Here is an 18,330-nt window from a genome sequence, read left to right on the forward strand (position 1 = left end):
AAAGAAAGAAACATTTGTTTCGACAGAGCAGCTCTCTTGAGTCTGGAGCCGATTTAAAAGCCCTGTTCGTTGCTCTTTACTTTACTTTTACAGGGACAGTGCACACCAATAAACATTTCTGTAAATGTGCCAGTTTAGCTATTACAGTCAATTTTAAACTGTAGTCCCTGGGCAGGTATTACAATTTAAAAAACAGGAATAAAAATATGCATCACAGCCAATTTATAAAATGTAAAAGCTTAAAGGAATACTTAATAAAAATATGAAATTCTGTCATAATTTGTTCACCCTCATGTCGTTCCAAACCCGTATGACTTATACTCTTATATGGGTACACAAAAAGAGATGGTTTAATGTATATCACAGTATGTCTTTTGTAAATAGTGCCTCACTTTAAACTTTAAAGGATGCAAAGGAATCATAAAAGTAGTACGTGTGACTTGTGCATCATATTCCAAGTCTTCTGAAGGCATATGATAGGTTTTGGTGAAAAACAACCCGAAATTGATGTAATTTCTCATTGCAAATCTGGACATCTGTTGCACGTTCATGAGCGCTAATGAACATGAAACAGATGTCAAGATTTTCAATGTAAAATTACTTAAATTTTATCAAAAATTAATCAAATGTCTTCAGAAGACTTGGAATATTTTTGATATTTTTGGGTCTTTTTTAAGCCTTGAAGTGAGGCATTATCCACTGCCATTATATTGAGAGAGAAAAAAAAACGGACCAAAATAATAATTAAAGCATCTCCTTGTGTGTTCCGCATTAGAAAGAAAGTCTTATGGGTTTGAAATAACATCAGGGTAAATTGACATAATTTTCATTTTGGGTTATTTCTTTCTTTTAAAAATTAGACAATTAAAACCCCATATTGGTTGACCACTAATATGAATTTTGAGGTGGATGTGTTCCATTGTCTATGGTGATTACCTGCTGAGATCATCTGACACAAAATTGGTCACATCACTGGTCGTCAGTAGTGCATACAGTATGTGGGAGTTGAGATCTGAGTGAGAGTCATGGTCTCATCCTGTTTTGTCTAGAATGATTTGAGATCCTCCATTGAGCTCAGCCAGTATTAGAGTCAAGGGAAGATGCTCATGGTCCAAGTCAAAGCCCTTATTACTGACCTACATTGTTCTCCAAGCTTTTTTAGTCATGACTTCATTAATGAGAGGAAGTAGGAGATGTCCCTCAGTGCTGGTTTCTGTGTGTATGCGTGTAAGGGTCGTCTACGCACCCTTCTAATGTTGCAGGATATGGCCCAGTCATAGGAAATGATGTGTCTGGAGACCTAGAGGAAAACAGCCCATGTTGAGAATAGCTGGAATCGGAATAGGAAATGAGTTTTAGTCTATTGTGACATGAACTGTGTGCATCAGTGCGCATTGGTCCGAACAACATACAAAACAAAATAATAATATTTTTTTATTTCATTTTATTTTTAATATGCTGTTTTATATATATATATATATATATATATATATATATATATATATATATATATATATTTTTTTTTTATTTATTTATTTTTTTTTTATTTATTTATTTTAAGTAAAATACCTTTTATTCAAAACTATTTTGTGAATTTGTCTTTAACTACACGTTCTCATATAAACATCTAGTCAGTAATTGAGTCGTGATAATTCAGTAACAGACTGACAGTGACAGATTCAACAAGTAATTCATTGTACTGGAGTGTATGAGTCATTTTGACCAATTTATTAAAAGAACAGGTCATAAGAGTCATTTGTTTGTGAATCAGATTATACTGATCATGCTGTACTGTATGTTTGTGTTTTGCACACAACCAGTAAAGACAATGCAGTGGACGCACAACACCGCCATTGAATAAATAGTGTTGCAGGAAACACTGATTTGTATTGCTTGTTCATTTCAGGCCTTTGGCATCAATTTTGTTCTGTTGTAAGGAATCCTGCATGTGTCAGGTGACTAAAATGCCCCTCTTTATCTCTCTCCACAGGTACAACTCCGTGGCCCCGTGCAGCAGGACAGGCACCTTCCTCTCCGAACTACGAGAACTCCCTCCATTCTCTGGTAAGAACTCTCTCATTCCCTCACCCTCGACATTGAGCATTTTTTAATGGACACAATGTCAGTAGAGAACTTGCTTCTGGAGAGCAGGGGGTAGATTTATGTGGACATTCCTGGCTGACAAATGTCAGGAACGGGACAGGGAGGGGGCCACGGGGAATGAACAATACCCGTCCCTTGGGGCGTGTCTCCTGCCATCTGTCCTCTTTCGTCCAGGGTGGCTGGAGATTGGCCGGGGCGTATGAAGGGGGAGGTTAGGGACTGGTTAGGGTGTGTGATTGGGAGGGGGGGGGTTAGGTGCTGGCAGCTGCTGCGTTTAACCGCTGCCGCAGGATTCCAGGGCTGACTGGGGAGTTGAGCCACAACAGGAGATCACTTTTACACACACTCCTTCCTTCCCACGTCATGCATTTACACTATGGGGTGTGTAGATAAATATTTACTCTCATGCTTTGTATGCCAGCTGCGAGTGGATTCTTATGGACTGTCCACTGTGTTGGTATAGAAAGACATGAACAGTGGTGCTCCAGGAAGCAGGAATTGAGCTGTGATTGGCTAAGTGGGCTGTCAATCAACCAACCATGGTGCAACCTAATTATTTACTTGAACAACTACCAGGATGTCGACATTTGGTAAACTGCCTTGATGCCCTGTTCTGTAGGGATGGATCAAGATGGTCAACAAAGTTGATTAGTCATCCAAAAACATCCAAAAATCATATGTCAACAAGCGAGTTTATCGATCATTTCCCCTTTTTTACACTGCATAAATCATTCTCTTACTGAGTATTTTTGTTTCATTTTCAACATTCTTAAAATAAGATACATTAACTTTTGACACAATATCATATAAGATATGCTGTCATGTTTTAGTGAAATCTAACAAAATTTAGTAACGTTTATGCTTATAACAAGAAAAACTATTTGCCAATGGGGTAAGAAAAAAATTAGATTCAAAGGAAAAACAAGTTTATTTTTCTTAAAGGAATATTCCAGGTTCAATACAAGTTAAGCTCAATCGACAGCATTTGTGGCATAATATTGATCACCACAAAATGTATTTTGACTTGCCCCTCCTTTTCTTTAAAAAAAGCAAAAATCTGGATTACAGTGATACACTTACAGTGGAAGTGAATGGGGCCAATCTGTAAATGTTGAAATACTCACTGTTTCAAAAGTATAGCCACAAGACTTAAACAATATGTGTGTTAACATGATTATAGCATAATAAAATCACTTACTAACCTTGTCTGTGTAAAGTTATAGCCAATTTTACAACTTCATTGCAATGACAATGTAATGTCAACAAACCATAAAACTACTATAAAAATTATGATTTAAACAACTTTACAGCTCAAATTATAAACAAGTTTTAACAGAAGAATTAATGTAAGTGCTTTTGTAAAATTATAAGCTTCACATTTAAGACCCTCCAAAAATTGGCCCCCATTCACGTCCTGGAATATTCCTTTAACTAATTTACAAATAGTGTTTTCTTGTTTAAAACATGAACCCCTCTAAATTTTGTTAGATTTCTCTGAAAACAAAACCTTTCAATAAGGTTCCATTTGTTAACAGTGGTTTACTACAGTACATTAATTCACATGAACTGACAATGAACAATACTTTTACAGCATTTATTAATTTTGGTTAATGTTCATTTAAACATAGTAATACATTTTTTAAATCAAAAGTTGTATACGTACAGTTAATGCACTATGAACTAACATCAACTAACAATGAGCAAATTTATTTTTATAAACTAACATTAAACTAAGGTTAATTAATACTGATAAATAAATTTAAAAAAGTTCATTATTAGTTCATGATATCTTATTTAACTAATGTTAACAAATGGTACCTTATCGTAAAGTGCTACCCAAAACTTAATATCTTATATCATTCTGCTTCTCAAGTAATTTTGTCTAGTTTTAAGGACGTTTCGATATTTTTACCAGAAAATAATACAAAAACATTTGGAAAGAAAATGACTTTTTGCAGTGTAGCTTTAGCCTTTTTTTTTTTTTTTTTAGTTGCGATGCTTTAAAGGGTATGAATTTAGAGACACAACGTCTCAGAGAGAGAAAGTAGCGTCTGGAAATGTATCCACTTCAAAGCACTGCCGCTACAGCAGTCAAAACGTTTTTGTTACAAATTCACCGCCTTCAACAGTAAACTTCAAGAAAATGACTGTCATAAAAGAATACAATGATTTTTTTTAACTGTACACATACCGATGGTCATCTTTTGTTTTTCAGTGCCTCGCGTTTTTAAGAAGACACGTCAAGTTAAAAGTAGTTCAACTTTTAAAAGCAGCTTTCGAGACCCCTTCTGTTGAAACATTTTTGTGTCTGGTGGACATTACCTTAAACCTTTATAAATATTTGCAAGTCTAGTCATTCACTGCAACCCTTTGACTAGTTGATTAAAAAAATATATAGTTCTCCACATCCCTACTGCTCTCTCCTGATCTCTCTGTCTTTCGTAAATCCTGCTTGCTCAGTCTCGTCTCAGTATGTACGTGTCTCACTGCTCTCCTCTTCCTGACTGTAGAAAAATCGTGTGCACCAGCAGCTTCATGAGCATCTGCAGGATGCCATGTCCTTCTTAAAGGATGTCTGCGAGGTATATTCCCGCTCTTTAGCCAGTCACCTCCTGTCTTTCTCTTTCGTGCAGCCATCAGCTTTTGTTTGCTTCTGCATAATTGCAGTTTCCTTTTTTTGTTTTCTGTCTGTTTATCAGCCATGCTGTTTCAGTTTTGTGCTTTTATTGTTTTGCCATTTCATCTTTTATTGATCATATTTGACAAATACAGAACTTGATGCATGAAAATCACCATATTGCAGTTAGTCGAAAACTGTCATTGATTTGTTTTGTTTAATCCACCAGATGTTGTTAAATGGTTTAGCCTTTCACTTTGTTTCCTATTTTCTTTCTTCTTTATGCTTAGTTCATTAGTGTATTTTGTTGATTCAGTGTCAAAATCCACGTCATTCAAATCTCTGGTAATATTTAGTTTTCATTAAAGCTTATGTTGTTCTGTCTTTTCCCCTTACTTCCTCTTTCTCTCAACTCATTCCAGTCTCGGATGGAGGACCGGCTGGACAGGCTGGATGATGCAATTCACGTCCTTCGGAACCATGCCGTGGGCTCCACTGCTGCCCTTTCTAGCGACATCCACAGCCTGTTGGGACAAGCGCATAATGGGCCAATCACAGCCATTGGCGCCAATTTCCCCGCTTCCGGATTGGTTGCCAGCCGAACAGCACCTATGGTATTGAAATCTTTCCCCTTTTGAGGAAACTTTAGCTTATTTGTTTCAGTACCCTCTGAATGTCTCATTTCTTTTGAGTTCAAAGTCCCTTACCATTATTAGAGTCAAGAGAGAGAGGAAAAACATGTGATTTTTCATTGTACCTCTCCAAATAGTCTAAGAAACAGAGTTAAGCCACCTGTTTAAAATGAAGGCCTGGCCATGTGCTGAAACTGAACTATTTTCCACTGAGAGCAGTTTAACTTAAACCCACATACTTTCCGTAAGCGTAATGGCTGGACTGAAGCTCATTCTCCCTCCACGAGCAGCATTCCACAGGCTGAATGGGAAAAGCAGTCACAGTAGATTCTAGTAGATCATTGCCAGTCTGGAAGACATTTCCACACCCTAGCGCTCCTCACTGGGGCTGTGGGGATCTGCGTGTTGCGAGACTTGCTGAAACTAAGTCTCTCTGTATCTCCCCCACCATCCCACGACATTAATTCCCTTCTACAGAGTGATTTGTGCACAGCTGTAGAGCAGGAGCAACCCAGGGAGGGGTTTTCCCATCCGTTTCCTAATAATAGTAAATAATCATGGCCGTTTTTTGTCTTGTATTCGGAGAAAACTTCAGATTTTTAGAGCTGTCAAAATTAACGAATTAACGCATGTGATTAATTTAAAAAAAGTTGAACTCGTTAATTTTTCTTAATCGTGATTAATACATTTACCATTTATACAGCATAAACCAGCATAAACACTGGTTGGAGTAGGGTGGAACCTTTGCAATGTGTTCACCCGGAGTCATTACACTGACGCACACACCAGAAACACACAACAGTGATTCAGTGTCAGTGATAAAATTATGAAGACAGGAGCTCTTAACACTATTTGTTGTACAAAACAAGCCCAGATGGAACTTGTGACAGAAATCAAGCAATTTTTCAGCCTAAATAAGGTGCATTTTAATTACCACAGAAGAAGGTCAAGTCTTAACCATCACCAAAACGCAGAATGAGACAATTTTGTTTACAAGTTTTTTTCATGTGGAGTTCAAAACAGCACTTGATGCTGGCACTGGCACCCTGTCATGAATCATGAACGCGACTTCACGATTGCTGTAACAAAGAGGATAGTCACAGTCTACCAACAGATTAATATTGTGGAGGATGAGAGTTTAAGAGATTTAATGCCCATTGCAATGAATATGCAACCAATGGGGAGACTAGCTCTTTCAATTTGTCAACCTCCCACTTAGACTTTGGGAAACGTTTAATGTTACTTGAATTGGTGATATTTTAATGTATTTCTATCTTTATACTGTGGAAGGCTTTGTTTGGAAAATGTTATTATGTTACATATTGTTTTGATTTCTTCCCTAAGATGGAAATAAATACATTTTGACAGGAAAAGAAGTGTATTTAGAGTCAAATTTCAGCACTTTCAAAATCTGTGATTGATCGCGATTAACTGCGAACAATTCTGTGATTAATCGCAATTAAAAGATTGAATCGACTGAGATCACAAAATGTTTACATTTACTCACCTTCATGTTGTTTCAAACCTGTGTTGATGGTGACAGCCTCATTAACTTACTTTGCATTTTTTTATCTTACTTGTCCTCCAATGTTTTACGCAATAAAGAATGCCGTATGGGTTTGAAACAACATGAAGGTGAATAAATTATGACAGTTTTTTTTTTTTTTTTTTTTTTTTTTTTTGGGTGGCCACTCCCTTTAATTTCCTGTGCTCTCTTGTGAAATAATGCAGACATCTTTGTTTTGGCCAAAGACAAGAGTAACATCTAAAAAAAAATTCATTAATGACCACTATTAATTTTTGCCTCACCGCAAAATGACCTCCCTCTCTGCTATTCCTTTACAAAATTAGATGACAATGTACATTCAAAGTTTCCTAATGAAAAACCCGGCATTCTAATCAATTGTTTCTTATTTTTTACTGTACAATTAGAGAAATAATTTTGTATTACTAGTCGGTTCAACCTTAAATATACTTCAAATTGATTCCCCCTCTTCACACTAGTCATGCAACTCTGTGTGCAAATTATATTTCATGGCCCTTATGTAAATTAAACACATTTAGAAATTGAAATGATTTATAGGCTCAATCTAAATGAAACACATGAACTCTAACAGCTCTGTTTTTTCTCACAGTGACAAAAGTGAGTTTTACGAATATTTGGCCTGGACACATTATGTTTTCAGTCATGGTGAACTGCTAACGAGAAGAGAGATTGGCGCAGAGTGACAAAGCAGTGCTGTGTATTGAACATTTTGTCAGGTCCCTCTTCTGCGGGAGCTGTTACACTGCTGTCAGTGTGCTATATGTTCATTTACACACAAACAGAGCTCTGTGCAAGTGTCTCAGCCCGAACACACACTCAGACAAGGTCCTGATTCAGCAAAGCCAGCGTGCTTTTATTTTGGTGCATTCTTTTCTCTTTCTGTCTCCCTCTTTTATTTTTTTCCCTCCTCTTTCTTGACAACTCAGGAAATCTGACGCTTTAGTCGTGTGTGTGTGTGTGTGTGTGTGTGTGCCTCAGCTGTATGGTAATCAAGCCCAGACAGGAAAATGTCCGCCTTCTTTGGTCGGCACCCCCCTCCTCCGCCCCTCTTCTGCCACAGACAAAGAGTTGTTTGGACACCTGTTGAGAGTGGAGCTGAGATTAGAGCATGGGGGAAGGGGGTTTGGGGCTGGGCGGCACAGAGGTTAACAGAAGCCAATAGTGATTTAGGAATACATTCCTGAAGCAAAAGGGGGGAAAAGACCTCTTCCCCCAAATTTACCCCTTTCTCCGCCAGCTTGCCCCCCTACTCTTCCTTCTTCATGACTCCCAATCCCGTGGCTTCTCAGAAAGGAAACTGGATCGCGGGCTAATGTGTGTTCCCGCCTACTGTGGTGTAGATGGAAGGAGGAGAGAAGGGTAGTGTGGCAGATTGTCAAAGAGGGGCTGCCTTGGTTTCTTCTCCACTGCTTGGCTGATTGCATGGCAAGAGCTTGATTAAATCCAGATGCGTTTTGAAGCCACCAATGACGAATGCTGGTGAAACTATAATTTTGTTTTCAGCATGAAAGGGCAGATTGTTTGTAACGCCAAGTAAATTTTGTTCGATGGAAAGTATTACTAAATAAGAATGCTGATTAATGGTGTCCGAGTGTTAATTACAAAATAATAGGGCAAAATCTAACTTTAAAGTCACATGTAGTCAAAATCGACCCTATTTATTTCTTAATACACATGCAGGATTCATCTGTGCATGTTATTCCAAAATAAGAAAATGCTTGTCTTTGTAATCTTTTATCAAAATGTGTTAACTTGCTCTGCCTCTAAAATGACTTTTTCTATTTCGGCTGACATCATCTAGGCACTGCGGGCTATTTGTTAATATTAAAATATCAGCCTTTTTTAATAATCTTGCCAATAGTTAACATAATAATTTACAGTTGGTTAATGTTAATGTAATAAAGGTTGGGCAGTAATACCAATTAATGGAAGATTTCTTCTCTTGAGCCTCCATAAAAGTTGGTGCTGGCAGTGTTTCAATAGTTTTCCACAACTGGCTACAAACATGTATTTTGGTCTGGCTCTGGAACACTTCACATGGAAATGTTCAAGATTTCATGAATAATCACAATCCGTTCCCGATTAATAAAATAAAAATATATACAGTAGATATACCCTACATTTGTTATTGCATTGAATATTCTGTTTTACTCTTTAAATGCATGACATTATGGAAATAAGGTTGTGAATAGGGTTGCAAATTTTAAGAAATGTTCTTAATCGACAATCGTAAATGTTAATTTATGGAAATCGATTAATCATTAACAATAATAAACTGTAAGTGGTGAACAGCTTGCAAGGTGCAGATTTTTCTTCAATCAAAGCTTTATCTATACAAAGTTTGATTTTAACTGTCTAACGGTTCTAATGCAAACATCGGAGAAAAATTCCGTACTGTGAAAGGATATTTGAAAACATGAAACATCCACCAAAGGAAGTGCATGTAGCCAACTCTCCATGATACATTGTTTTTTATTCTGTGTTGTTGACTGCACATGACATGCAGCGCGCAAGATGCAGACACAGCTATACAGACTGTATAGACATTCTTTATCTCAATCTGCTGGCATGATTAATGAATGCATTTGTGTTCAAATTTATTAATCGACAGTTGCTAAACTTAATCTATCAAATTATTAACAACGAATAATCGATAATCAATTATTTATTAATATCCCGTTTCATGTTGACTGGCTTTGAAACAGAGAGCTTCCTTCTATTACTAATCCTAGTCCGATATTTTCTGAAAAGGTACGGTATCCAGTCCTCTGTTGGATGATAGATTGATGCCCCTCAAAGTATAGACCTACGCTTTCAAAATGAAAACCAAAGAAAACAATATGAAAGTCTTTTTTGGTGGAACAGAGTTAGAACTCCGTTCTAAAGTGCGGTGTGTCTCTCTGAGTGCGAATTTCAGTCTGTGAAGGTCATTCTTTGTAGTGTGAAAACCACTCAGTCCTTCAGAGAGGAGGTCACAAACTACAGTAGGAACACAGAGACTCTTTTAGCTTTGATGTCCAAGATCTGTCTCTTTCCCCGATTTAATGTAAATCACTTTTGTTCTCTCGGCACTGATCAGATGGCTTCATGATCAGAGGGACTCTTGATGTTTTGCTCTGTTCTCTGCCTCATGTATTTATGGGTATCTGTTCTGACAGGGCTCCGTTCACCGCGAAGAGAGCATCAGCCTGAACAACAACCATGCCGGATTGCAGGCCAGTGCTGTGCCCACTTCCAGCTCAGAGCTGAACCACCAGGCAGACACTTTCAGAGGTTGGAAAGCTTTTTTCTTTTTTGCCACTTTTAATCATTGTTTTGTTTTTGTCCCATTGTCAACTTGATGCCCATTTGGCACTTGTTAACACTTGCATCAAATTGTATGCTGAATCTTCAGCTATGATTCATAAACAGTGTTATGACTCTGTTTAAAGTCCTTAAAACAATTCACAAAGCATGTTACCCTGTATATTTAAAGCATTAAGCCAAACTGTGTGCTTTGATTGTGTGTGACAGGACTCGCTGGCAGTCTGGCTAGCCAAGTGGCTTCTGCTCTGGAGCTGAAGATCGAGAATCAAGAAAAAGATGACATGCACGACAACCACTCTTCTGACGACCTCAAATCAGATGACGAGAGTGATAAAAGGGATATGAAGGGGACAAGGGGAGGCACTCGAACAAGGCATGGCACTTGCTCATCAAAGCACTACCTTTAAAACTGTCATTTCACCCCTTCAGCATTGCCCTTTAAGACAGTGAATCTATCTGTATTATGTTCAGACTTCAGTACACTTTAGCGCCACTTTTTTTTTTTTTTTCTACATTTCACATCTAGTAATATATGCTCTGTTCCAAAACCTAGTGAGCTGCTTACGAAGGCAATATTGCATGCATCCATCACAAAGAAGGCAATCTAAGTGCAATGCATTGTGGTGAGCTCAGTGAAAAAATTATCCAAGATGGCAGACAAAGTGAGAGAAATGCTACTAATTAATAAACAGATTTATTAGTGCTGTCAGTTGATTACATTTTTTAATTGCGATTAATTGCATAATTTTTCATAGTTTTGAAAGTGCTGAAATGTTACACTATATATAGTTATTTTCCTGTCAAAATGCATTTATTTCCATCTTAGGAAAGAAAACAAAACAATATGCAGCAATATAATGCTTAATTAACATTTTCCAAACAAAGCCTTCCACAGTACAGTATAAAGATAGAGATGCACCAAAATAGCACCAATTCAAGTAACATTTAAAGTTTCTCAAAGTCTAAATGGGAGTTTGACTGATTAAAAGAACTAGTCCCCCATAGGTTGCTTATTCGTTGCATTGTGCATTAAATCTCCTAAACTCTCATCCTACACAATATCAATTGGCCGGCAGACTGTGGCTATCCACTTTGCTACAGCAATCGTGAGTTGTGTTCATGATTCGCATCAGGGAGTCAATGCTAGCGTCAAGCACCACTTTGAATTCCACATGAAAAGCGCTTGCAGACAACATCTTGACCTGCTTCTGTGGTACGTAAATAATTGCACTTTACAGAGGCTGCAAAGTACTTGATTTCTATCACAAGTCCCATCTGTGCTTGCTTTGTACAAAAAATGGCATTAAGAGGTCTGTTCCCCATCACTTTATCATTGTCATGAAATCACTGTTGTGAGTGTGTTGTAAAGTGTGCGTCGGTGTAATGACTCCGGGCGAACACATTGCAAAGGATCCGCCCTACTCAACCATTGTTTATGCTGGTTTATACTGTATTAATGGTAAATGTGTTGCATGCGTTAATTTTGACAGCTCTAATGTTTATACTTTCAGTACTGAAAAACATCAATAAACGAACATTTTTATTCTAAAATGGGCTATTTTATCCAATATTTGTGTGTACTGTGTATTTTTATGCTTACTAGAGTATCACACTAATGAGTCGATTCTCCTGTGCGGAGCACGCAGTTGCTGTCAATGTATAGCATTCCAAATCAGTTAATTATGTACATCCGTGACAGTTTGGATGCTGCTTATATAGGCAGCGAGGCAGCTCACTAGTTTTTGGAACAGGGCTATTGTCTAGTGACATCATTTTCTATGGACTGAAGAGTTTGAGGCCACATTGTTCCTCCATCTTATCTGACATGTATGAATTGTTCTGCAGCAGTATCAATGAAGATGAGGACCTGAACCCCGAGCAGAAGGCAGAACGCGAGCGCGAGAGGAGGATGGCCAACAATGCCCGTGAGCGGCTGCGGGTTCGAGACATCAACGAGGCATTCAAAGAGCTGGGCCGCATGTGTCAGCTGCACCTGAAGAGTGAGAAGCCCCAGACCAAACTGCTCATTCTCCACCAGGCCGTCGCCGTCATTCTCAGCCTCGAACAGCAAGTCAGAGGTCAGACAATGTCTAATGCACTCATGTTTATATCAATCACTTTGTGAGCCAATCAACAGATCTCAGAATAGCTGGTAGGAAATAAAAAGCTTAATTTAGTCAAATTTCAAAGTGTGTACAAAATGCATATGCCCAAATAATAATAATAAAAAGAATCAGTATTGTTTTTTTAATTGCATAAACAGGAAACAGTAAAAGACCGCATTTAAGAGAAATATGAGGGGAAAAATACTCAAGTAGGGGTATATCTACTCATAAAATATGAGATCAAGTTATGACCGAAGTGCTGTAAAAGAAGATCTAACACTTAATATTAGGGATATTCCAATACAGTTACTGGGGCACTCATATTCTTGAAAAAAATGCTCCGATACCAAAAACAGAGACCGTCTGACGTACAAATGTCATTTCGTAAACATTCAGCACACAAATTAAAATCCCTTCTGTCCTAGTGTGATTATTGAACAGCAAAGTCTGCGATTTAATGAGATAAAGATATTGTTTGTATGTGCTGCAAATTTCAAAGTGATTGTGCTTTTTTTAAGCTGTGGGGCTTATACACGAAAAACACCATCATGAGCATTGCACGCTCTGTTTGTAGCAGATGACAGGGAGCAGAGCACTAATTCACTTTGTAGCATAAAGCACATACGGACTACATATTTATTTAATTAAATAGCAGCCTTGTGTGGTTTAATAATAACATTAAGGGTGTGTTCCATTCAAAAGTGATCCTCCCTATGCCCTGTTCCCTTCTAAGTCTTTACCATCCACTGTGAGAGCTTTGGAGGGCTGAAAGGTGTGGGGTTCAAAAATAATGTTCATTCAGAACTAACTTTTTAAGTCATTTTTATTGGAAATTCTGTTTAAAGCGATCTTACAGCATGGCTATCATGATTGTTCTCCTTTTTTGAAGTGCCCTTCGGAGGCTGATTTATTTCGATTGGAACGTAGCAACCTGCTTTTGCGGAGGTGAGAAGCTACCGTCAAAAATACACCGAAATGGAAAGGGCTTCACTCCAAAATAAAAGCTTATGCCAAAAACGACAGAAATATATCATTACTGTATAGTTATGTAATATTCACTGTAATACTACTACTATTACTAATAATAATAATATTACATCAATAGTAATTGCATTATATTTAAGCAATATTTCACATCTGTGATGCTCTGTTATGCAGCACTTTCTTTGACAAAAATAACTCAAGTTGTATTTTGGATTGTGCTGTGAGGTTCTGTATAAAAGCACTTCATTTGATAAAAATAATACAATATTATGTTGACAATTAATTGTTCTGTTTTCGTTTGATTAAAGTTTTAATACATTTATTTATATGTGTTGATATATAAAAAAATAAAAAACAGGTATCGATATCGGTGAGTACCAAAAAGGGACTAACGGTACTCGTAGTTGTTCTCAAAAAAATGGTATCAGGACATTGCTACTATATATATATATATATATATATCAACAGTTTATTTCAATATATAAATTTCTTAAAACTTTAAACGAAAATAGAACAATTAATTGTCAGCCTAATATTGTATTATTTTTTATCAAATGAAGTGCTTTTTTACAGAAACAAAGATGAATATTAATTATGTATAACCATTTATATTTATAACAAATAATAAAAGTAAATAACGTAAATGCCCAATCAGAAAATAAAACATGGTCATAATGCCTGTATTTTTTTTTTTGCGTTATTTATACGTTTAAGAGATTGTACAGGATGAAACATTTCAACTAAAAAGACTTCAAATTTGGGTAAAGAATCAAGAAATTTGTCCTTAAATATGAAATATTTACACTGCACATTAAAAAAAACTTAAGAACATGTTCAAAAGTTTTGCTACTCAAAGTAAATAATGTACAATAGATATGTGTGACCAGATAAACTCACATTTTCTAAAATGAGACATATAAGTATTCAGATCTTCTGGAAGGGATTGTGTTAAAAGCAATAAAAGTGGTGATGGAATGGTGACGTGTGTGAATTTCCTGTGTGCAGAGAGGAACCTGAACCCCAAAGCAGCCTGCCTTAAGAGGAGGGAAGAGGAGAAGGTGTCGGTGGTTTCAGGTGACCCCCAGCAAGCCCACCCGCCTGTGCACCCGGGCCTCACAGACGCATCCAACCCTATGGGCCATCTGTGAACACTGGCCAGGTAACCTTTACCTAAGATCAGCTCCTCATAGAACACAACACAATGAGCGAGATGTTCAGATCCTACATCCTTGCTGTTGCTGAGACTGATTTAGACTTTATAAGAAAAGTTGATATTACTTTGTGTGCACTCCTGATGCATAAAGTTATAGTTATAAAGTTATAAACACATGTTGAAATAGTTAGACATAAGTATGGAACACGAATAAGATTTGAGTGTCATTGCAGTGGGTTATAAGCGTTGTCCTCATCTTTCTCTCACTTTCAGATCAAATGGATCACGATGGCATGTGTTAGACAGAGTTGGTGACCTTGCTTTCCACGGGCTGACAGGACTCACAGATTGTGATACAGATTTGAAAAGACAGACCACTTGAAGTAAAATTCCACCGTTAAGCAGTCCTGCGATAGAAGAAAACTGGCAAGTGCCCAGCTCCCTGCGAAGACACCCCATATCGATAAGCAACTTTCTGCCCACCAGAGAAAAAAAAATATTAAGCATAAAAGCCCCTCAGCACATATCGCTGTCTGCAAGCCGTGTGCCGCAGCTGTACAATCAGAGACTGTCGCCACCCGCTCCACACTGTACGTGGAAGTTGTCTTGTGCCTAAACTGAATTGACAAATGCATTGTAACAGCAATTGTTTTTTTGTTTTTTTCCTATTTATTATGTTACTGAGCTGTAAGTCTATGTTTGAAGGGAAAGTTCTGACGTTGCTTTGAGAAGCTGGTGGCGTTTCAGTAGATCTGCAGTTTGTCCGTCACATCAGAAGCGAGTGCTGTCCGCACCCTCTCTCGTGTCAGTCTGTTGAAGGGCCTCTCCGCTCAAACATCCACTCTATGAGATTAATATATTTTTATCGTGCTCGGATCAAATTCCATGCCCTCGAAAGAATTTGATGGTGTTTGAACGTTCAAAGACGTTCAAAGACTCAAGGGTCCCTTTTTGTCTAGAATTAAAAAAAGAAATAATATATTATTTATATTTATCGTACATTCATTCAACAAATAACAGCATGAGAAACCAAAACTACCTAAGTCTTTATTATGTATGTTGATAGTGTAGCTCGGAGTCCTCATCACAGACAAAGGTTAAAGAGAGGGAATGAGTGAGCATTTTTGGCCGGACTCCCTGTTTTGTGGAAATGATGGTGGAACGGCAAACTCTGGCTTTACTGAGAGGTCAAAGATCAAACACAAGCTGACATGTTTATACTCATTAGAAAGCAGTACGGATACAGAAAGCAGAAACGTTTCAAAACCCCAGCATTCCCTGCATATTTCTTAGTGTCTTAAATGGGAAAGGGGACACAATCTCGTCCTTTTGATTCCTTCGCCATATAGTGTTAAGGGTAAAGAGAAACGACAGATTTCCGATGCAGTTTGTTTGTATTCAAATGTTACATTATTTGGTCCCTGTTTTGTTTGGACAGCCGTGGTAATGCCGAGGGCATCTGTACTGAGGAACCTCGGATATACTTTTTAGCCTGGATCTAACATGGCACTGTTTGAGAAGAGTTGGATTTAAACGATGACCATTACTTCACCTGGCCTGAATTGAAGATTTGCTTTTATGTTCTTTTCTTTTTTTCTAAAACGATTAACAATTTAAAAAATGAAGAAAAAAAAAAAAAAAATACTTAAAAGTAACCACATGTTATATGTTTATTTGTAATTGTATGCAAAGCATTTCTCTAGGCTTCATAGTAAAGCGTATATTTGTCGTGTGAAAATAGAAGGATGTTCTAAGTTACTTAGAAAGGCTTTGTCTTTCCCCCCATGCATTAAAGTACTTGATACTTGATCAGCAGAATGTGAGCACAATGTCTGTTAGATAAAGAGAAGCTCTTTGAATTGAATTGCTGTGAAGCATCAAAAACAAGCAGTGGAAGTGATGAACAAAACCAGTTTGGATCAGGATTTTCTCTGACATTATTTCTTTTTTTATTTTCTTACCACATTCATTTATAATGAATAATTTCTTTAAGACAAAAAAGGTTTTTTGTTTTTGTTTAAAAAACTTGTGTCTCTTTTTCTTTCTCTCTGTTGTCTTCCATGCATTCACACCATTGAAACAAGACTGCCACATTCTAATATGAATCACTTCCTGAATTACAAAGTCAAAAGAACAAAAACATAAGAAAACATATATCATAAAGTTTCAGAATATCAGCATTCATTTCCAACTATGTTTTTTTCTGATTCTTTGTTTTGTGGAGAGTTACCTTCCGTGTCAAAATTATTGTGAAATCCACTAGTCTTTGTGGCCTTGTTATACATTTCAGTATTCAAGAGCTTGTATTTTTGCCGGCAGAAATTTAATCAAGGTTTTGAGTCATCTTTTTGTCTTTTGTTTGGTTTTCCCTGTTTTTTCTGTGTTCTGTTTTCCTCTGTTGGATATGTTAGATTTTGCTGTATGCTCTGATGCTTTCCCTCATAACAAAAAAAAAAAAAAAAAAAAATCTATGAAAAGGATTTAAAAAAAAAAAAAAAAAAAAAAAGAACTTTGGCTTATTTTTCACTATAGTTAGTCTTTTATACAATAATATTGTAAGAACATTTCTTGAATTCTAAATATTACTCTTTCTAGATTTTTGAAATCAAAAGTTTTGAGTAAAAAGTTTCTTACTTTATTTTACTATATTAGATAGTAAAAAAAATGTAAGGTTATTTACCATAACCTGTCCATTATTATAAAAAAAGATTATTGATAGCATCTTAGGAACATAAGTAGGATTGTAGCTCGCAGTCTAGTACGGATGAGCTCAATGTTCCAGAAGATGTGCTCTCCATCTATGTCTCCAGTCTGCATTGTTGGTTGATGAAAGATTTGTACCCATGTCAAAATTCAAGGTATTGTCAATGCTCATCAGAAAACCAGCAGTAAGCAGTTGATTTTTTTTTTTCTGTCTCTGTAACAGAAAACACAAAATGTATATAACATTTATGTAGCAATAAATGTGCCATCTTTTTTTAACTCGATTGTATGCGAGTTTATTTCTCTCCTACAGTCATTGTTATTTTTATCCTCTCATTTAAGAGGATTAAAATGTTTAACTTTATGCAACAAATCTGGATAAAAATATATAACTTCATTTCACTCAAATCTGATTCACATATTCTGTCCTGCTATTGTGCCCCAAACACCTTTTCTAAATAAATGCATATACATTTAAATCGTAAGTTTTACCTAAAAAAAAAAATCCAGGAAACAATTTCCACACAGAAGTTGCTAGTAAACAGAGCATGTTTTCAAGTAAAGGCTACACAATTCTTGGTGGCTTTAATTAGAACTTCTCAAGTATAGTTAACTTTGCAATAATCTGTTTCAAGTAGATTTGACTCACTTTTTGTACATTTTACTCAAGCAATATACAGTGGCACTGCATTAAGACATGCTTTAAAAAGTGTACTGGCATTTCAATGATTTTTTTACTAACTTAATCAGGTACCACATGACACATACTGTAAGCCTTCCACATGGAAGTTTAATGCATGCTTTGTAGTCCATTAGACAACATCACCCTGCTTTAATGGCGATAGAAACAAGACACAGAGACCTCAACACATAAAACACGATGATATCAACAGATAATTTTTTGATCATGAACAGGTAATTTTGAGTAGAAAATTAATTTCAGACTTCACAAAACAAGAAGTTACCAAACATCATAACAAAATCAACAATAAGATTGGTATAAATCAACTTGCAAGCAGTAAAACTATGCAAACTCGAAAAGTTAAGTAAAAATGACTTATTCTATTTACCTTTGTAATTTACTCAAATTAGCAAATAAATATCACAAAGTTTTCTCCTTTAAGATTAATACATGTTGACACATTGTAAAGAGAACAAACAATCATAAATAATATTTATAA

General features: G+C 36.6%; 1 protein-coding gene across 4 annotated transcripts in view; it reads left to right on the forward strand.

Annotated features, from left to right (window-relative positions):
- Positions 1-17,433, forward strand: part of tcf12 (transcription factor 12) — a 161,811-nt gene extending 144,378 nt beyond the window's left edge. For 2 of the 4 annotated variants that reach the window (XM_051652619.1, XM_051652635.1), the window contains 8 exons: positions 1,991-2,064; positions 4,614-4,685; positions 5,143-5,334; positions 10,057-10,171; positions 10,412-10,577; positions 12,050-12,282; positions 14,299-14,452; positions 14,720-17,433. In XM_051652619.1, the coding sequence (XP_051508579.1) occupies positions 1,991-2,064; positions 4,614-4,685; positions 5,143-5,334; positions 10,057-10,171; positions 10,412-10,577; positions 12,050-12,282; positions 14,299-14,441 (995 nt within the window). In that variant the 3' untranslated portion in view covers positions 14,442-14,452; positions 14,720-17,433. The remainder of the gene's footprint in view (positions 1-1,990; positions 2,065-4,613; positions 4,686-5,142; positions 5,335-10,056; positions 10,172-10,411; positions 10,578-12,049; positions 12,283-14,298; positions 14,453-14,719) is intronic. The other 2 variants (XM_051652628.1, XM_051652644.1) reach the window with 1 other exon arrangement.
- Positions 17,434-18,330: the final 897 nt, after the last annotated feature.

The sequence above is a fragment of the Myxocyprinus asiaticus genome, chromosome 2 (assembly GCF_019703515.2).
Source record: "Myxocyprinus asiaticus isolate MX2 ecotype Aquarium Trade chromosome 2, UBuf_Myxa_2, whole genome shotgun sequence".
NCBI lineage: Eukaryota > Metazoa > Chordata > Actinopteri > Cypriniformes > Catostomidae > Myxocyprinus > Myxocyprinus asiaticus.